Source organism: Sycon ciliatum, chromosome 2, assembly GCF_964019385.1.
Source record: "Sycon ciliatum chromosome 2, ocSycCili1.1, whole genome shotgun sequence".
NCBI classification, from domain to species: Eukaryota; Metazoa; Porifera; class Calcarea; order Leucosolenida; family Sycettidae; genus Sycon; species Sycon ciliatum.
This window is the reverse complement of record NC_088644.1, coordinates 48528451-48548367: the sequence shown is the minus strand read 5'-3', so window position 1 is coordinate 48548367 and position 19917 is coordinate 48528451. Positions and strand designations below refer to the sequence as shown.

At 48.1% G+C, this 19917-nt stretch overlaps 1 protein-coding gene across 3 annotated transcripts in view; it reads left to right on the top strand.

The window, feature by feature from the left end:
- Window positions 1–1572: 1572 nt before the first annotated feature.
- LOC135810299 (uncharacterized) overlaps window positions 1573–19917 on the top strand; it is a 29513-nt gene continuing 11168 nt past the window's right edge. Inside the window, exons 1-6 of one of the 3 annotated variants that reach the window (XM_065323789.1) lie at window positions 1573–1900; window positions 9041–9186; window positions 13624–14288; window positions 17300–17349; window positions 17976–18069; window positions 18554–18602. In XM_065323789.1, the coding sequence (XP_065179861.1) occupies window positions 14198–14288; window positions 17300–17349; window positions 17976–18069; window positions 18554–18602 (284 nt within the window). In that variant the 5' untranslated portion in view covers window positions 1573–1900; window positions 9041–9186; window positions 13624–14197. Of the gene's footprint in view, window positions 1901–8157; window positions 8687–9040; window positions 9187–13169; window positions 14289–17299; window positions 17350–17975; window positions 18070–18553; window positions 18603–19917 lie in introns of those variants that run through there. The other 2 variants (XM_065323788.1, XM_065323790.1) reach the window with 2 other exon arrangements.

Below are 19917 nucleotides of genomic sequence, written 5' to 3'. Positions count from 1 at the left end.
AAAAAAAATGAAAAGACCAAAAATAGGGATTCACTGGCCAGAAAATGTCACTCCAAATAGCTGTATGGTGTAGACCAGGCTGAATAGTGACGGTCAATTCTTCAGCCTTGCAAGCTGTTGAATGGTGTAATCCCAGCACAAGTTGCTATGGCTTCTGCCGTAGCATTGCTATCATCGCCTCCGGCGATGGGCGTCAAAGGTCAGGTCAGGTCAGGTGTGTGTGTGTGTGTGTGTGTGTGTGTGTATAATAATAATAATAATAATAATAATCTTTATTTCAGGATTACCCAAAGGCTAACGCCTATCTGGGGGATCTCCTATTTGTGTATGTACGTATGTGACTCAACGGTGCATGGCTTACAAGGCTACGACCCTCCCCCCCCCCCGTTCTTTGGCGCCCAACACTCATCACTGCATGGGAAATGTGGAAAACATCTACAATCTCATCACTGTATGCACCACTGCATCATATCAACAAGGAATAGGATCTTGATATGCCAGATGATGACAATGTGTATGACAACTAGGGACTATAACTATGATCTGCGAGAAGATAAACGTGTGCATATGTGTGCATGTTTGGGTCTGTGTGTGTGTGTGTGGGGGGGGGGGGGTGCGCTATGTCACCAATGCTTGCCTTCAGCGAAGTCGTGGGCATAGAGCCGAGGTGTGATATGAGTGCCAATGTGTCTGGCAGCCGTGGTCAATTAGGTACATATCCAGCGTTCCTCGGTGTTCTGGCAATGAGTAATGTCAAGCTACACGTCAACACTACAGACAGACAGACAGACACACACACCACACCACACAAACACACGCACACACACACCGACACACACACACACACACAAACACACACACACACACACACACACACACACACACACACACGCTATGACACACAGGCACATAGACAGGCAGTGACCCTGAAGCTCATACCGATAGCACTCTGCCGTGCATAATTATCATGTCTGGGCATGGCATGGCGGGCTTCAAATTCAGTTCAAGTCAACCACAGAGGAAGCACTCATCAGACTCAGACTAGGACTGTACGCATGACTCCATACTGCATAGATTACCGCGTGTAGAACTCGCCAAGTCACAGATGCAAAGGACTCTCTGTATGAGTCACTACTGCGCGGGGGGGGGGGGGCGGTGTGACTTCAAACTGTAGACCCCTACCAATCCCACTCACAACCCGGGTACCCACATGCACACCGTGTACCAGCCGAGACCGCAGCGCGCAGGTGAGACGTAGTCTACGCTACCAAGCTCGCATACAGAGTGGTTCGCACGTCTCCGACACTCTCTCTAGACGGTACGGTTAGACTGGGCAGGTCAACTCCTAGGCTATAGGATCGTGCATAACCTTAGACAAAATAATCACCGACGGTATTCGAGTATGTTACAAAGTGTCGCCACAGACTGTCAGTGTGTCGGTGCGTGATGGACACCATACTTCCTGCATAGACGTGAAATGTACTGTTGAGTAGCGGATCCGCATTATGTGTATGCAAGCACGCGATTAAAGCATGCTGAAACAGGACGAATGGATCTAAACTTTGGTGTGTACATGTATGTCACACTCGGTCTGTGGCGACTACAACCACTATCACGAGTTGGAGATTATGTTGCCTCTGTTTCTGACCAATCCTGTATGTTCGGGACTTGAGGGTGCTGTGGGAGGAAGATTACTCTTTAGCTCTCTCTTTCTCTCTGACCCACAAGTCTGTCCGAGCCGTCGAGGCAGCGCTGGCAGAGAGACCACGTAGAAACCTAGAACCGTGTGGCCACCAACTACCAGTCGTCTCACTCTCAGGGTTGTCTAATAGGCGGCAGCATCCCGTGTCTCCACATCAGCCGGCTACTCACACCATCAGCTTCCCTTTATCAATAGCAGGTACGTGACATTATGATAACGATTGCTTATACGGTATTTGAACGTGTAAACAACTGTGCAGGCTTCGGTCTTATGGGCATTGCTATTTGTCACGGGGTGACGAGCGTGACCAATGTTACATTATAATGTTTATAGTCAACTGACTGGTGTAGCTGGAATTGTCACTGTCGCCCCCTGTGCATTCCCACGCAACCAAACTGCTGTAAAGTCATTATTCCCCATTGGTTTTGCATAGCGTATAGCGAGCACTGCTGAGAATTCTTGCAGTTTTCAAAATTAATGGCTTGTTCCGTTAAAGGTTTGGTAGGCAGCATATTTTGCGTGAAGATAGTTTCGCCTTTAACCATGCATAGAACGACATTGTAGGATGGGGCAAAGTGCAGAGTAATCTTATGCCGCACAGGTAGTAGATGATTGTTTTAACGTTTTTCCTTCACGCCACGGTTTCCTTGTTAGTGCCCTCAACTGGTGAAAACTGCTATACCACAGCATCCTCAGCCTACTATGCTGACTTGACAGCCTCATGCCAAGGTCCGAGTGGAGCTCACGCCTAGAGAATTCAGGATTCATTATTCAATCATGAATAATTTTCAGTGTACTTTGACAACTTGGGGTCAAGCAACTGCATTCGGTCTGTTCATCAAAGAATTACAGTAAAACCTGTCAAGGCGACCACTTGGATAAGGCAACCACCTGTCCTAAAGGACCGCTGAAACCAGGACCAGTGGGTGATATTTCCAGACAAATGACCCTGTATAAGGAGACCACCTGGTAACAGAGACCACACTTTGAAGGTCCCTTGAGCGGTCATTTTAGACAGGTTTCACTGTAATTTGAAGGCATGTAGCTAGTGAGAATGAGGTCGGCTGGGGAGAGCATATGGTGGAGGTGGAACTGCATTGTAGACATTCTGTTCACTTACTATTACATTGAAACCTGTCTAAGACGACCGCTCAAGGGACCTTCAAAGTGTGGTCTTTGTAACCAGGTGGTCTCCTTATCCAGGGCTATTTGATTGGACATAGCATCCCTTGGTCCTTGTTGCAGTGGTGTTCTGGGACAGGTGGTCGCCTTATCAGAGTGGCCGCCTTGACAGCTTCTACTGTATCTAATTGGATTTGCTCTTCTAACATGAGTTTTCATCATTCGCCTTCTTGTAACTTGTAGTTCCTTGGTCCTCATTTCTTCTTATAAAAATAACACTGTGGGTGGCGGAGAAAAGTAAATGGACCAGTGATAAAGCTTTCAATAATGATGGCAGTCAGAGAGCCCGTGAATGACTGTAAATGTGTTCCAACTACGGAGAACGTTCTAGGAGTGGGACAAGAGAAGAGTTCCATGCATCATAAGTGGTTGCATTGGAGTTTGCGGACGACTAAACTCTAGAATACAACGGCGAAATCATCAATAAAATCCGGCTCGAGAAGCCGTTCAGATACGGATGATGTGCAGCCCTAGCCCCGCGAACACTGGCCCTTGAAATAGTGCAGGGCGCTGACACATTCACTTGGCCGAATTTCATTGAGCATGACGTTACTGTACGTGTTCTACAGCACTTCTCTAGCCACGTGACCGTTACTACAGCACTTCTCTAGCCACGCGACCGTTACTACAGTATTTTTCTAGTCACGTGACCTATTCACTGTTTAGCCAGGGTTAGCGTTGACTTCCTGCGGGGGCCGCCACACTGGTTCCGATCGCCTGAATTTCCTGCCCTTCACAGATGCAAAGTAGGATTGAGAAGGAATTGATCAGCTGCTGGTCTGCCTTGTGCTCGATCCGTGCTTTGTTCGGCGACGCCACGACGTGACGCAGGGACTCGCACGGTTTCCGTGCTGGAGGGATGGTCGGCTTGGTTCAGGCGATCGGGCACGGGGCTTGCAGAACGCCAGAACCAGCTTTTTGGCCTGAAGTGATCGATAGAGTGTGAAGTTTGACGGACGGCCACCGTTCAATTAGGCCATCAAATCGATTGCTTGCCTGTTCCTATGCTTTCGAATTACCGGGATTAGCCGTAAGTCGAAGTCTTATGCGAACACACTGATTAGAATGATGTCAATGCGTGAATTGATCACTGCATGCATACTCATGATATGGGGTAGACCTGCCTTGGGGCACAATCGCCGCACATTTTTGCTGTCACGCATTGGGGTTAGGATTCGAAGTTTGGATAGCTATTAGCGTTACTACTAGTACTCGTTAAAGCACTGCACATATGTTGTGTGGCAAAGAATGAAATGGAATGAAGTGCGCTTTTATTGTTGCCTCATTCTTGCTGGAAGTGATCAGGTGAAAGGAAGCTAGAAGATCGTGTGAGTTTCGCTAGGTTCGCGCGGGGCCCAGTTAGAGTGAGTCCTCCGCATCCGTAGGAACGCCACCATCCTGCAACGATCAAAGTCTGCACCATCTTGAAATTGTGCCTATCAATCGAGACAACGTGACGACACGCACATGTACATGTACACTGCATATTGTTCTGCAGCAGCCCGCGGCGATAACTAGCACTCTTCAATGGAAGATATGACATGTACATGACTACTGTACTAGTAGTAGTACTGTTATTTCAATCAAATGAACCCCTCCATAGGCACATTGCCTTTGGGGCATTTCATAATAATAATAACAGTAATATGGATGGGTGCGTACAGTATATCAACCAGTCAAGTGCCACACTGTACAATTCGCTGAAGAGATCGTTCACCACTTTAATTAATAGATTGTGTGAAAACGCCAATTACAGTATATTTACACTGACAATCACAGAACATGGCATTACTGGCCTGGCGCGACTACTACTGGTAATGAAAACGCAAAACAAATTTATTTTTAAAGAAAAAGAAAATGAAACTTGACAATCTTGAATCTGCACACAATGACAATTCCTTTCATGATAGTCTCAGTGTTACCACCACACCAACACCAAGGTTGTCCAGCATTGAATACTCGATGAAGAACATCCCTCTGTCTACTGAGCGGACCTACAAGTTGAAACTGGTGGAGATGACTGAAAAGCTCATCAAGCGAATGAGATGGAGGCGGTTTTCTTTAACAGGGCAGTTGCCAGGAGGAAAATAAAAGTCAACAACAACAACTCAATACCACTGTCCCAATACCACGTCTTCACTTCGCACATATGCACTAACTTCCACACAAGCATCAAATATCTAGGCCTGCTCGTAGAGAATTCGATAGTGAATGCTGCTGTCTGATGATCGCTGAAATGCGTGAAACTTGAAGTTACAGCTAACACAGCCTTTCGCCTCTGTTATGTGTGTAGTCTCAGTGTTAGATAACTGTCTGTCTGCATCCGTCACCCAATTTAGCTACTTTACCAACAAACCGGGCTTCGGAAACAGGCACTGATAACCTTTGCCCTTTTCTCTTTTGCTCTTGCCACAGAACTACATGTAGTGTACGGGTAATTCCCACGAAGCGAACATACACACTGTACATTGTACATGTACTTCGAAGTACAATAATTATTATGTACATTGATTTGAGCGATATGTGTAGATCTACACTGTCTGTAAGACATTGAGATCTGTCATGCATCTCCACTGCACTTAGTCACCTGCATGCATACATGTACAATCATGTACATGTAGATCTGCGTAGTGTAAGGTGACATGAATGAGGCGGCGCGAGCACTCTCCTGTAAACAGATCCCGAGCATTGCGGGACTAAATACGGGCAGCAGACGGTGTTTTGCCCATATATGGTGCTCCTGGCGCTGATCTGCTACACGGATCCTGGACATGAGCATACCAGGTCCCAATTACAACCGCTGACAAACTTTCTCCTTTTCACCTCTTCAACGCTGCGTCTGGTGCTAGGTGATGTGAGCCCAGCAGACTTGGCCGGTTTGGCCGCATTTCTGCCAGGTCTCCACCTGTCCAACTCTACCTAGTACTTGTCAGCGCGCACGTCAACATCTGTCACCCTCACATGTCAACATGCACATGTTGGGGATTCTGGACAGCTACAGGGCTACGGATGCCTTTCGGGTGGCAAACTTTGAACTAAGCGACAGGCAAATGTTGGACTTTTGTCAGTTGTCGTGTGAACGTACACCGACCGTGGACGTGTTCTCCGAGGTCCATCGGTCCAAAAACTCATTGGCAATGGCTGCATTCGGCAATGTCTTCTTTCTATCTCTCTCGTTGTAGGTATCTGAAGACGCTAGTACTTCCCAATAACGGGGCCTTGCCCCCCCCCCCCCCATCCCGTGGTACAAAACTGCTGCAGGCCGAATTCATTTGATCCTGGGCGACGCACCGTTCAAAGAACTTCTAAAAATAAATAAAAAGGATCAGAGTGGCTGTGAATGGAAAGCCGCAAAGCACACACACACTACATGTATACATGTCTATCAATCACGTGGTTGGAAAGGCGTGTTGTGTCGTGGCACAGCGCCTGGGTGCATTCTGGGTGATCACGAGGCTATGGGCTATCGGTCACGAGAACGAGCGGCGCTGCAGTGTTGCGATGGTGTGATTCCAGCACGTGCTGCTCTGGTGCTCAGCTCAGGCGCATTGACTTGCTGCTCAACATTTCCAAACTTTCCAAAATACACTCGGAGATATATGTCCATGTATGGACGAGAGGCAACAAAGTCGAAGAAAATCAGGGCTATCAGTACGCTACTAATGAGGGGAAACCAAGCAGCAGGAGAACAAAATTTAATGGAAGAGGTATATTGATAGGAAAGGGACCTCGAGATCAGGACTCCATCACCATGGCCTAAGATACTTTAGGCGATCCTCAGTCACTGGTGGCGGTAGCTCAGATTCCCATAGCATAATTATTTAATTGAGGACCTTCATGTAAACTAGGATTACATGCACTCTCGCCGCTGTAGTCTTACTACTCATAATTCTATTCTTCCCCGTCTCTCTCTCTCTCTCTCTCTCTCTCTCTCTGTTATTCTCGCTCCTGATATTGGTCATGCTTGCCCGTTTGAACCTCAGAGTCGCGAATTAAAATAAACGCAACAACGACGTGTACTGGCCCAAGGTCCGGAGTAAAGTTGTTCGCAACTCGTCTGAGATTCGCTCCGGTTGATATCTCTGCTAAACCAAGATGGCCGTCACCTTCCAGGGCCAAGGTTTGATGACAGCTGTTGGTGCGATTGGATCCGAGGGCTGTAGTTATTGAATGACGAATTGGTGTTCACTTCCTTCTGTTCTCTGCCTTGGAGGAACGGGCATGCAAGGCAACGATAATGCCAGGTTTGCACACGAAAGCTATGCATGGATTTAATTTGGAGTAGCGCTGTGTTAGAAGTAAGACAGCACGAAGATCTTTGCAGCATCATGCCAGGATAAAAATTGACCGGCAAAAGATTGTTATTGTTGGCCAAATCAAAGCTGGTTAGAAGTTAGATAAATGTCAAAGGCTTTGAAAGTCAAAACATTCCAGGCGCGTGATACCCAACGAACGAACGAACAAAGAAACCAGTCTCTTTTCAGCCCACATTGCATGCTTATAGATTGTGACAGGGACGTCATTTTGTTGGTGGGACCATGGGGATCTCAATGCGGCGGTGATCGTCCAACCCAGTACATGACGGGGCGATCCCCGGGGCCGTGCGTTGCCAAGGAGATCACCTCAAAACGGTGCGCAATGTCACGACGATACGTAATTGGCTTTGTCATTGTTTGCTCCGTTCGCGAACACATGGCTGCAGTCACTACCCCACGCTGGGAAACAATATTGGACTAAAATGGACATTGTACTCCAATGACTAACTCATTAGCTTCTCGTGTTAGTCTGTCGCAGCTCGCTTACAGGTGAAGGGTGATTATAAATATTGCCTATGCATGGCTATATTGACGTAATACGACGAATAGACGCCATTCCGGACAATTTATCAAATCGAGAACTTCCAATCCTACCAGAGTAAAGTACTTCATGAAATTGATACGAACTGCGGATTCTGTATTGTTATGAAAATCTCCTGGAGCACCAGATGCTCGCAGGCCAAACAAACATCTCTTACGTCTGCGCAGGGTAAGGAATTTCAACGCTGGCTCCGCAGAGACACGGCATTCTCTGTGTCTAGTGACGGCTTCTATCTGCCTTTGTGCGAAACTGATTTGCTCTGAGCACGCGCATGCAGGCTCGTTTTAGTGATGAGGTGATTCTAGGTGAAGTCACGCCATATGGATTTGGGGACGTATCACGGCGGAGTTCTATTGTTAATCATAGTTTAAAATTTCATCCGGGTGTAAAGTCACTGGGTGAGTGTTAACCCTCAAGTGGAACAGACTTTGCAGCAGAAGTTCTTTTCAACCACAAAACGGCCTCCATGCGCCTAGCACCACGTACTGAAGTGCAAAGAACAATGTTCACAAGTAGAAGGGATTTTCTGGTGGCCGACAGCAATGCGTTTTTGACGAGGAGCCGCAGCCGCTCAGAATCTACAGCCCAGCTCAGCCTGCTGAAGTGGCCAGGAGACTGTGTTCCCTATAAATACCGCAAGGATGAGATTGAAAATTGGGCAGGCTTTTTCACGGCCAACGGAATAATAAATCGGTCGCACCTGTTTGTGTGTGTGTGTGCTCGGATGAACCTGGTCTTTAGCTCTTCATTGTGGGCACCCTACGGCGGGTATATGCATATTTCATTCAGTGAGCGCTTTCTCTTTGCCGTTCTAGTACGTACTTAGAGATTGGATCGTGGCGTCGGCCCATACACATCTCTGCTGCCCACTGTAGCGCTTTTCATTAGCCCAGGAACAACGCCAAAACCAGGCTTCGTGTCACAGGAACCCAACCGGGTTACGGGGTAAGGCGTAGGGGATCCACCCTCATTCCGCGTGTGCGTGTGCGCATAGCGTGGGGGGAATCGGAGAACCCACCGGCCCATGTTAGCGTTTTGTACATACCGGTCCGGGGGAATCCGAGACCCCGCCGGCAATATTGCAGGCCGCTGTGTGGCTGGCTGGCATTGCTGGACTGCGGATGTGCTGAGCATGTTCATTGCGTACCCGGGGTACCCAGAGCAGTATTCTGAGATCTGAAAGACTAACTTCAAGACCCCATTGGCAGGGGATGAGCCGTGGTCACACCCTGGCAGTGTGCACACGCGTCCATTAAGAACGCCGTTCTTTGTCGCTCTGAATTGTGTTTCTCGCCGCAGGTACAACAACCCATTACGCTGCAGCACATGTTGGAACACATGCAGCATATGTAACATTGTTGGAAAGCCCGTCCACTTCTCGCACGTTTTCAGCAATCCACTGAAGGTCTGACAGGCTCAGCAGCTATCAGGAATCGCCACCACAGGTATGTATCGGCACATGCGCAAGTCCATAATATACACAAAGGCAGAACTGACTTTTCCCTTAGCACATTATACGTTATACCAAGAGTAGATAAACAAGAGTGTGCAACTCCGCATGGGTTGGCCCACGGCGGAATTTTTTGTTGACGTAATCTTTTCGACGACGCACGCGCTGCGAGCCTTTTGGAGAGTTTTCCCTCGTGCACTTGGCTGGGCTTTACACTGCAAGGTCGGTGCCCAGCACGTGCTCTCACACTGCTCTGCGGCAAAGCCGCGTTTCTCTGAAAAAAGGTGACGTAAACAAAAAATTCCGCCGTGGGCGCGGGGTATCTGCAGATTGTGCAGGAGAGATCCGGAGTTGCACACTCTTGTTTATCTACTCTTGGTTATACCGGTAGTTCAGACGAAGTAGTCGGCAGCAAGTCCACATACGTGTACATGTAAATGCATTCATCTGGAATAATATTATTCCGTCTTCAAAAACAGCGGAAACACACAAGCATACACGGATTACATTAAATGCACACGCAAAAAATCGAATGAATACAGCGCGCTGAAACATAGAAATTATTATTGTCACGGATTCATTTCAACTGTTCTTGTATACTACCGGTATAGGTAGGAATCAAAAGTTCAAAACAGGCTTTAGTATAGGAATGCTGTTGAAACCGTACTCGTATGTCAAGCACCCCACAGACATTGTGTTGACGGGAACCGCTCTCCGCGGAGTCACCAAGTGCATTATGTACATGTACATGTACCGCCAAGAGCATAATATAATGTACATATAAGCCCCCATTGGGGGCTTACATACTCTTGGTAAGGAATTAGTACATGTCCGTCTGGATCTGTCCTGGTACATACCAGCCTGACATTTCTCAATACGTAGACCATAGGCTGAACGCCTGAGAGAAGTGTAGATCTACAGGTCGGCTAGCACCGTGGCTGCAGAGCGAGACTATAACAGAATGTGTTTACGACACTAGCGGCACTAGCGCACTGTCCAACACGTCAAGGCAAGTGCTCTGTGCTACCTTCCGCGGAGTCCTCCTTGGCGTGTCGCACGCTGCAGACCTCACACATTTCAGAACTTAGCACATTCTGTCCAGAAACTCACTGCACATTACAATGTGTCAGATCTGCGTGCTTGGACAGTGCCACCCATGGTGATATGGTCAGTATGGAACAATGCGGTCACCGTGTGCGGTCGACGTCTCACACTGCCCTGAAGGCCGTCAAAGCACGTTGTTGAAAAATCCACGATTACCGGAAAAATGAAGAGAAGAATCCAAAGTCAACGCATGCCATAGAAACTATAGGCAAGTCCGCAGTCAGTATTAGCAAAGCAGAACCCTGTTATACGATTATTGTACCCTACAGGCAGCAACAGTACAGCCACGGAGTAATACTGCAATGTACCACATCACTCCGGTTGCTGCCTTGGTCAGGCCATGGTCGTGACCTTCATTTTGTTACGGTCCTTCCGTTGTCTATAATTGTCCATACGATTCTGATTGTAGCGCCGCCTCCAGGTGTGTGGTGTCGGACGCATCACACAGATTACATGTAGACTATTCTACAACTCTTTGACCAGCACGAAGATTCCCTCAAAATGAGTCAAATTATTTCCACGCACATGATACATTTACATTGTACATGTATGCCTGAGTGATTCATTACCAGGTAATGAATCACTCAGGCAGCCCAGACTGAGAATGGGCTGCCACTAGGACCTTGCCTCACACGTCAACCGTCAGGAATTTTATGCAATCAATGAATGACTTCTGTTCCTTTATTAGTATCACCGATCTGAGTGAGCCGAGACTACGAGCGTTGGACAAACAATCCATGGAGAAAACTCTCAGCTTGAGCTGGTTTGGCTCGCGGCTGCAATGCACGGGGTAGTGAACCCAGGACAGAAGCGGACCAGGCGTCAAGACTTCTATCGTTAATTCGTTATGCTGCTTCATTACGCGACCAGTTTTCGTACTACACCGTATTTGATGTTCCTTTCTTACTGAAGCAGGCCTGAATGCCTATGAAAGGCCTGTGTTGGTCTGCAGTGGCATGCGTGTGCATCTGTACGGACGTCTGCCAGCATACCACGCACCAGGAGCAAAATAAACTCACTTCCTGACTTCGGACAAGGGTCTGGGAGTTTGGAGTCTGATCGTATCACGTGCCACTATAGCATACGGATTCACGCAGCCGGTGCTCTATCATCTATAACCCAGTTCATACGGGGGCCGTGATGCCAGGAAACGCCATCAGTCCAGAACCGACTACTGCACCAGTGATTGAGTGAGTCGTGTCCGCACCAGTGAACGGCTGAACGAACTCGCTTCCATTCAGTGCAATTGTTGTTCTGCGCAATCCGAGAATTTGTTGCGCAAATGCACAGGGCCACTACATGAATACGTTATGGGGACATGTCTTAAAAGGACTTTCAGGGCGCCTCTCATAGATGCGGGCTTCCTGCACGGCCAATAACGAAGGCCACACAGAATGAATTGGTAACGTATTCGCACAATTCTTGCTATTAATTTTGTCTACTCCTTCGCTGCTGTACGTGACCTCGCGGTTTTGAGTTCCAGGGACCATTGCGCTTGCTGGGGTCCATATCGCACAGACGACTACACTGTCTAAATAACTGACTACAGTCCAAGTGTCGTCACTTTTCACTGTGATTCTTTGGAGTGCGAGGTGGGAACTGTTACGGGTGGCATTACGCTTGGTTTCAAGACACCCACTCCGCAGAGTAGTGCAGCGCATATCCTGAGCAGTTCCATTGACGTATGAATGTTTCGTCGCATGATCACCCTCAGGTCTAAAACCTCCGCCCCAGGTATTGAGCAGTCAGCGCTGTATGAGAAGTACTAGTAGAAGACCGATTGGTATGGAGCAGTGGACGTCGCTCAAGTGTGACTTGCTGATCGCTGGTTGCTCGCAGCTTGAGCTTCAAATTGATGGATCAGATCAAACCCTAGCTACCGCCGGTACGCCCCATCCAACTTCTACGGTCAAAATGAATGAAAATCAAGAATCCTCAAGACCTCGGTTCGGAATAGGCTGCACAGCAGAAGATAACAAAAATCCTCCTGAGCTAGTCTCTCTGCCCAGCTCAGACCAGCTGAGCCTAGACGGTCTGTGGTTTCTGAACTGTCACCTGTGTCCTTGGCGTCTTTGACAAGCATGGTCCCTGATTAGAAACCGTAAAACAGACAGCGTTGCAGCACATGCCAGAGAAGAAGGGGGAGACGTGTATCGCACCATTGTCATTGGCACCGGGGGAAGCATGCAGGAGCGGAGAATTTACACGTGTTGTCGCCGACAGTTGCCAGCACAAAACAAGATCCTCCTACCTAGGACCGTACCTGAAGTGGAGTAGCTATGATGTTGTTGTGCCACCCTGTGCTGCGCGAACTCTGCATGCATGGCTTTGGGGATTATCACCATCACTCATCAGCACAGGCCGGCCGGCCTAGCACATGACCAAAATTCTGTATGGGTATGTCTCATGGTGGGCACGATCAGTAAGCTACACAGTGCTGGCCACTGAAATCCGACCCCCTGAGCGGTGCGCTCGCATCGCAAAGAATGTGAACCCACCGCTCAGGGGGTCGGATTTCAGTTGCCAGTCTGTGTACTTGCAGGCGTGCTTTGCAAGTGGTGGCTAGAGAGTTGCAGCGCACAATATGTACCTTTACTGTATTGCAAGTACATAATGCACACATGCCACAGGTCCACACCATCACCCCATACACATTGACATATCCACCTGTTCGGACGCTAAATGACTGATTATGATTGTAGACCATGCATTTCGGTACTATTCGTCATCGTAGTAAATACTGAGACAAATCGCAGATGCAGATACTGCGTAGCTAGGCATGCATAGTGAGTGCTGCCACTGAATCGTGCTGTTCACACAGAATCCCAGACACCTGGACACAGACTGCACTCAAAACTCTACAGTGTGCACACGATCATAAGCAAACTGGTGGCTCGGCTTCGCCACAGCACCCTATGCCCACCGGGGTGGATCTAGCCTGGAGCAACAATAGCTGGAGCAATTTGTCAGTTTGGGGATGGAACAGTGTGATTAGCTCGGCTGGCAATCCCGGACCGGGGCCACAAGCGCGAGTCAACACACAGCCTCTCCAGCAGAAAGCATTAGTACGAGAAGAAACCTGTTTAGCGCTGTTGTGCAGATATTATAGCGCTCAGATCGAATGTACAAAATGTGCAGCTCGACGACAGCGTCTAGGCTCTAGTCTAGGGTGTGAGCATGAAACGTATACCAGTACAGCCATGTATCAGTGTCGGAAGCGTTTGAATGGTGCTCAGTACCGAGATCTTGCCTACATGTAGATCTAGTGGCCACAAAGCGCAATGCCCGTTATGCGCCTGTGCGTGCGTGTATGTGTGTGTCTCCGCAGATTGACACTAGGAAGGCATCCAGAAGTATAGCAGCACGCTCAAGCCGCTGCACCCAGGACGCTGAGCAGGTGCTGCCTGAGTGAGAAAGCAGCGCTGTTTGACTTGCTCTAGGCTCTACCAATCAACTAGGCTGCATCAAGCCGGCATTCCGCTGTTGACAAACGCCACAAATATCACGTTGTGCCCTCGACAACAGACCAGGTCGCAGAGGACTCCTAAAAACGACGCGGTCTTGTCCGACAACGTCGCACCATCAGTGAGACATCAGAACTCGACAACCACCAAACCTGCAAGCGGGCGAGCCCATCTCTCCGGAGCGACTCTACGCACTCGGATTGGCGGCGCAGCTAGCGGGTACTGAGCGACTCAACTGTACCCGTAGATCTACCCGCACCTGTACGTGTCCCGGACCCTGGAAAACGTGCAGATTTCCACACTCTACTCTGTACACTGTCTGCCCGTACTTCGCATGCTCTCGCTGTCCAAGATAACAGAATCATTCCAGAGAAGTCGCCTAGACGCAACCAGGCCGATCACCAAGCTGAGCACGACGCGCGGCGGAAAACGGAGAAGATGATGTCCGCCATTGTCGGACATTGCCGGACGCAAGTGGCCGGCATGATACTCAACATTGTCCTCCTCCTGGTTCCCTTTTCAGTAATAGGTAAGTGTGTGTATGTATTGAGTGTTTCGGGGTCGGTCCTTCCTCTCCCTTGTACAAGTATCATGTCTGTACAGTGTGCCCTGAGCAAAAAATTATATGGACAGAGTCATTGTCTTCGTTCAAGGGAGCAGCGTGCCCTGCCCTAGCTAGCCCTGCCATGTCTTCTTGGCGCGCGCACCATTGACCCAGCGCTGAACTATTGACCTCTTAGCGCGCTCCTAGTGCCCAGGCGCGAGCGGAGTGTGAGCGAACGAACGATAGGTCAGCGCGCTACTACTAGGCGCTGTGCTGAGTCAGCCAAGGACGCGTGACCTCCTGTGACGAGGTGATTTTTTCAGTTTTGAGACGTTGTTCCGCGGCGCCCGACATGATGCAAACTCGGATTCGTATAATAGTCCTATTCAAGTGCAATACTTCTACGGCTTTGTTTCGTTGTTGTTGACGACAGCCTTCGTGTAGTTGGCGATCATAAGCTCCCCAGCTCCGCGGGCATTGTTATAATTTAGGGTGAAGTCGTTTCGTTTGGGAGCCTTCGGGCTATAACCTATCAAAGAGTATGCAATACGATGTGTCCAAAACTATAACGGAGCTCGTTTCAGCGAAGCATGGCTGAAAAAAGATCATACAGTTTATCAGCTAGTAGCAGGAGCCCATAACACCCCATGGACTCTTGCTAGTTATAGTAGTTGGGTGGGGTGGTTTTTTGTTTATCCATCTCAGTCTAATCTAGGGGTCAAACGGGTGTACCGGGTACCCGGGTACCCGCCCGTTAATCTCAGGTACCGTTAGTAAAAGGGTACCCGTTTGTAAAAAAAAAAAAAAAAAAAAAAAAAAAAGTGATCCTATCGTATTCCAAGACTCAAAATAGGAGTGCGGATACTCTTTTCCTTTTTCCTGTGCATTCCCGCTTTCGACTTTATCAGGCAGGAGCAGCCTGAAAGACAGACTTGACAGGTGTTCTCTCCAGTCTAGTGCAAGTAAAAATCCTCGTACTGGTCAGTGGAGGTTTTTGATTGTGATGTGAGAAAATGCAAGACTTGAAACTCGTTCGAGGTGGCAGCTGAGTAACTAGAAAGTTACGATGGTTCTCCGACATCGAACCTGCCACAGTACTTGATGAACTAGTGTCACCAGGCTGAGTGACCAGTCGGAGTGTCACAAACGGTGATGTCCGTAGGTGGTAGCTACATGTATGATACTCATGGTTGTAGTTTGTTCCTTCAATCGACGAGCTGAAAAGTAGTTCGAAATATTGCATACAAGATTACGGATTTGTGAAGATTCATTTCACGAGTTCAACAAGCTAGCACTAGCAGCTAGCTGGCCAGCAGCACATCAGCTGTGTCAGGCACCCCAGCTACCTATGGGCGCGAACATCTTCTGAATGCAACTAATACCAGTTCTCTGCGAACATAGCAAAATTTAATAGGATTGCGCGAGATCACGGAAGTTTTGCTAAACAACTCTGTCCTTGCATGGCTTGAATCACATCGATCTGCAGTTGATTTGCGTACATGTATCAAAATACATGATGTAGCTTGTAGGACCATCTACATGTACATGTACGATTGTAAGTTACTGTGAAGTTATGTACATGGGCAAATGCACGGATGACATTCATTTGGAACCTTCATTGCCATAATAATATTATGATACACGAATCAATTGCGAATCATAATGTAGTATCAAAATACAACCTGAGAATATACAAATTAAAATCATGATTTATGTGAGAAATGCGCAAAAAAATAATATGGCTGCTAAAGGGTACCCGTTAACCCGCCCGTTAAGAAAATTACCCGTTCGTTAGTTAAAGGTACACCCGTTTGACCCCTAGTCTAATCTCTCCACACAACTCTTGTGTGTGTGTGGGGGGGGGGGGGTATGTACGTGTTTTCGACTAGGATAAATGTAGGTGAAACTCTAAACTATGCAACTTTAACTGCAGCATGCAGCTAATGATGCAAGCAGTGGTGTGACCTGCATTGTGATTGTAAGGTTCTCAGTAGGTTCCGACTGTGTTCAAATTGCCGGCACGTTTCGCTGTACACCCTCGAGCGCTTGAAATAGGAATCCATAGCCTGAATGTGCTGGACATGGACTACACATAATTTTTTCCTTTCTCTTAAAAAAAATGTTTTACTGCCAGAAGTCGTCTTCATATAAGGAGGCAGATATGCCTGTTTGTTGTACGACTTTAAATAATCCAACCAAGCAATCAACCAACCAATTATATTCTAGTAGTACGACTGTTCAGGCGCCATGCAGCACTACAGTAAGAAGCCGTGTGCCCTCTGCTAACCTAAACCGGAATATTGTTAAACTGAATTCCATTAAAATTCTGCGTAGAGACCTAAATTTGGCCGCAGCACAAAACGTGACTAGGGGGCATTGATACATTGATAGCCTTCACGATCCAGGAAAGCGGTGCGTTCACACAGCTTCACACAGTGCTGCCCAATGAAATCCAGTCGCAGCGTCAATCAAGTACGTGCCGGGCGTTGCGCAGCCCTAGACCTGCGAACACTGGGCTGCGAAATGATGCAAGGCGCAAACTCGAGTGACGTGACTGGATTTCATTGAGCAGGATTGTACATCAGCATGATGCCATGAGTATAATTATGAGACCCAGAGTGTGGAGCTTGTGACGTTTTCGGAACGGCTGTCTGTCACGGCGGAATCCGCGATTACATCATATTTGGTGCAGATCTGAAGCGGGAAGTGGCGAAGTGCATACTACTGAGCTGCAGTTGTTCACAAAGAGATCTGGGTGAATCCTGCTTGTAGGCACTACATCACTAAAATGATGTAATCACGGAATTTCGCCTTGTTGTTGTTGTTTTATTATTATTATTATTATATATATTTGAGGATTTCCCAAAGACGTAGTCTAAATTGAAGGGAGTTCCATTATAATGGGAGGCTGTAGGGTGTTGTTGTCACCATCGCCACCCCTGCTGCTGTCGGTGATTGTTTTAATTTTGTCTTCTTCTGCATGCATCTTGGAACAGGGGCGCCGCTACAAGATACTCCCATCCGTCCGTACAAGCTATGTAATGAAGTAAGTCCGGTTGAAATCTACATGTATAACAATGATAAGGTAATGGAACACAGTGGGACCGCAGGAAGCAGCTTTCAATTGGTCCGGTCGTACCAAAGTCTTTTGTACTTTGTGTATAATATGGGGGGGTGACATACCCTCCTCCGCAGCAAACATGTGTTGATAGCCACGGAGTTGGTCCGGTGTTAACCTGACCAACCGGATCAATTCCGGCAGGCCTGGCACAAGCACTGCATGACTGGTTCTTGGCGAGTGGTGTTTGCACCCGCAGGCTTGGTTCAACTGCAGCGCACACATGCTGTGCAGCATAGCCTAGTGGTAAGAGTGTACATTTTATGTATGCTGCACCGGGGCGGATCCAGTGGGGGGGGGGGGGGGGGGGCTCTGGGGTTCTGCGGAACCCCCTAAATTTTGCAACTGTACTATTAGAAATTTTGCATCTGCGTGTATTAGCTAACGTAACGCAATTAACGTTGCTTCTGCTTCTGTGTCTGTCTTTGTTGTGCGTGTGTGCCACGGTGCGTGTGGGTCACGGTGTGTGTGGGTCACGGTGTGTGTGTGTGTTCGTGTGTGTGTGTGTGTGCATGTTCATGGTTTGTTGATATGTATTTGTTTGTGCATTGCAGTTACAGCAAGCCCAGCATGCGTGTGGCCCAAAACAGAGATGTGTAGCACACTATCAGGAGAATGCCGTCGAGCTTGAGTGCCATAATCCTGCAGGTATGTCAGCTCAAACACACCAAGCCATCAAACACACCAAGCCATCAAACACACCAAGCCATCAAACACATTAGCTTGTTCAGTGAAACCTGTCTAAGATGACCGCTCAAGGGACCTTCAAACCGTGGTCTCTGCTACCAGGTGGTCGCCTTATCCAGTGTCAATTGACTGGAAATAGCATCCCTAGGCCTTGGTTACAGTGGTCTTCTAGTACAGGTGGTCGCCTTGACAGGTTTTACTGTATAACCAGAATCAGCATGCTTTTCAATGTTGCACTGGTGTTTGGGGGAATTCCCTGGCATAGAGTGGGTTAAACCATGTCAGACTGTAGTCTTGAGCTGGGATGGATTCCCAGATAATCAGTGAAAGAGCTGTGATGCGACACTGAGACATTTTACGATCTGTGGGTGCATGTGTGTGTGTGTGTGTGTGTGTGTGTGCGTGTGCGCCGGTGTTTTTTTGGACCGTATTCTCTCCACTGCAGAGGCTGCACTAAAAATTCAATCTCGTCTCCATGGTGATGTGTTACACACGTAAGACAAGAATTATTGTTCCCGCCATTCTCTTTGAAACAGCACATTAACCAGTCTCCGGTCAGCCCCAGGGCCAGTGATCGGGTTCATCTCGTGCCCTGCAAACTACTAACAGTTTCCTTTGCACAGGTTGGCCTGTAAATGTCTGTAAATATAAAGTACGTACAGTAAAACCTGTAACTAAAGACCACCGTGACTAGCGACCAGCCTGGTACTACAGTAAAACCTGTAACTAAAGACCACCGTGACTAGCAACCAGCCTGGTACTACAGTAAAACCTGTAACTAAAGACCACCGTGACTAGCAACCAGCCTGGTACTACAGTAAAACCTGTAACTAAAGACCACCGTGACTAGCGACCAGCCTGGTACTACAGTAAAACCTGTAACTAAAGACCACCGTGACTAGCAACCAGCCTGGTACTACAGTAAAACCTGTAACTAAAGACCACCGTGACTAGCGACCAGCCTGGTACTACAGTAAAACCTGTAACTAAAGACCACCGTGACTAGCGACCAGCCTGGTACTACAGTAAAACCTGTAACTAAAGACCACCGTGACTAGCGACCAGCCTGGTACTACAGTAAAACCTGTAACTAAAGACCACCGTGACTAGCGACCAGCCTGGTACTACAGTAAAACCTGTAACTAAAGACCACCGTGACTAGCGACCAGCCTGGTACTACAGTAAAACCTGTAACTAAAGACCACCGTGACTAGCGACCAGCCTGGTACTACAGTAAAACCTGTAACTAAAGACCACCGTGACTAGCGACCAGCCTGGTACTACAGTAAAACCTGTAACTAAAGACCACCGTGACTAGCGACCAGCCTGGTACTACAGTGAAACCTGTAACTAAAGACCACCGTGACTAGCAACCAGCCTGGTACTACAGTAAAACCTGTAACTAAAGACCACCGTGACTAGCAACCAGCCTGGTACTACAGTAAAACCTGTAACTAAAGACCACCGTGACTAGCGACCAGCCTGGTACTACAGTAAAACCTGTAACTAAAGACCACCGTGACTAGCGACCAGCCTGGTACTACAGTAAAACCTGTAACTAAAGACCACCGTGACTAGCGACCAGCCTGGTACTACAGTGAAACCTGTAACTAAAGACCACCGTGACTAGCGACCAGCCTGGTACTACAGTAAAACCTGTAACTAAAGACCACCGTGACTAGCAACCAGCCTGGTACTACAGTAAAACCTGTAACTAAAGACCACCGTGACTAGCGACCAGCCTGGTACTACAGTAAAACCTGTAAGTAAAGACCACCGTGACTAGCGACCAGCCTGGTACTACAGTAA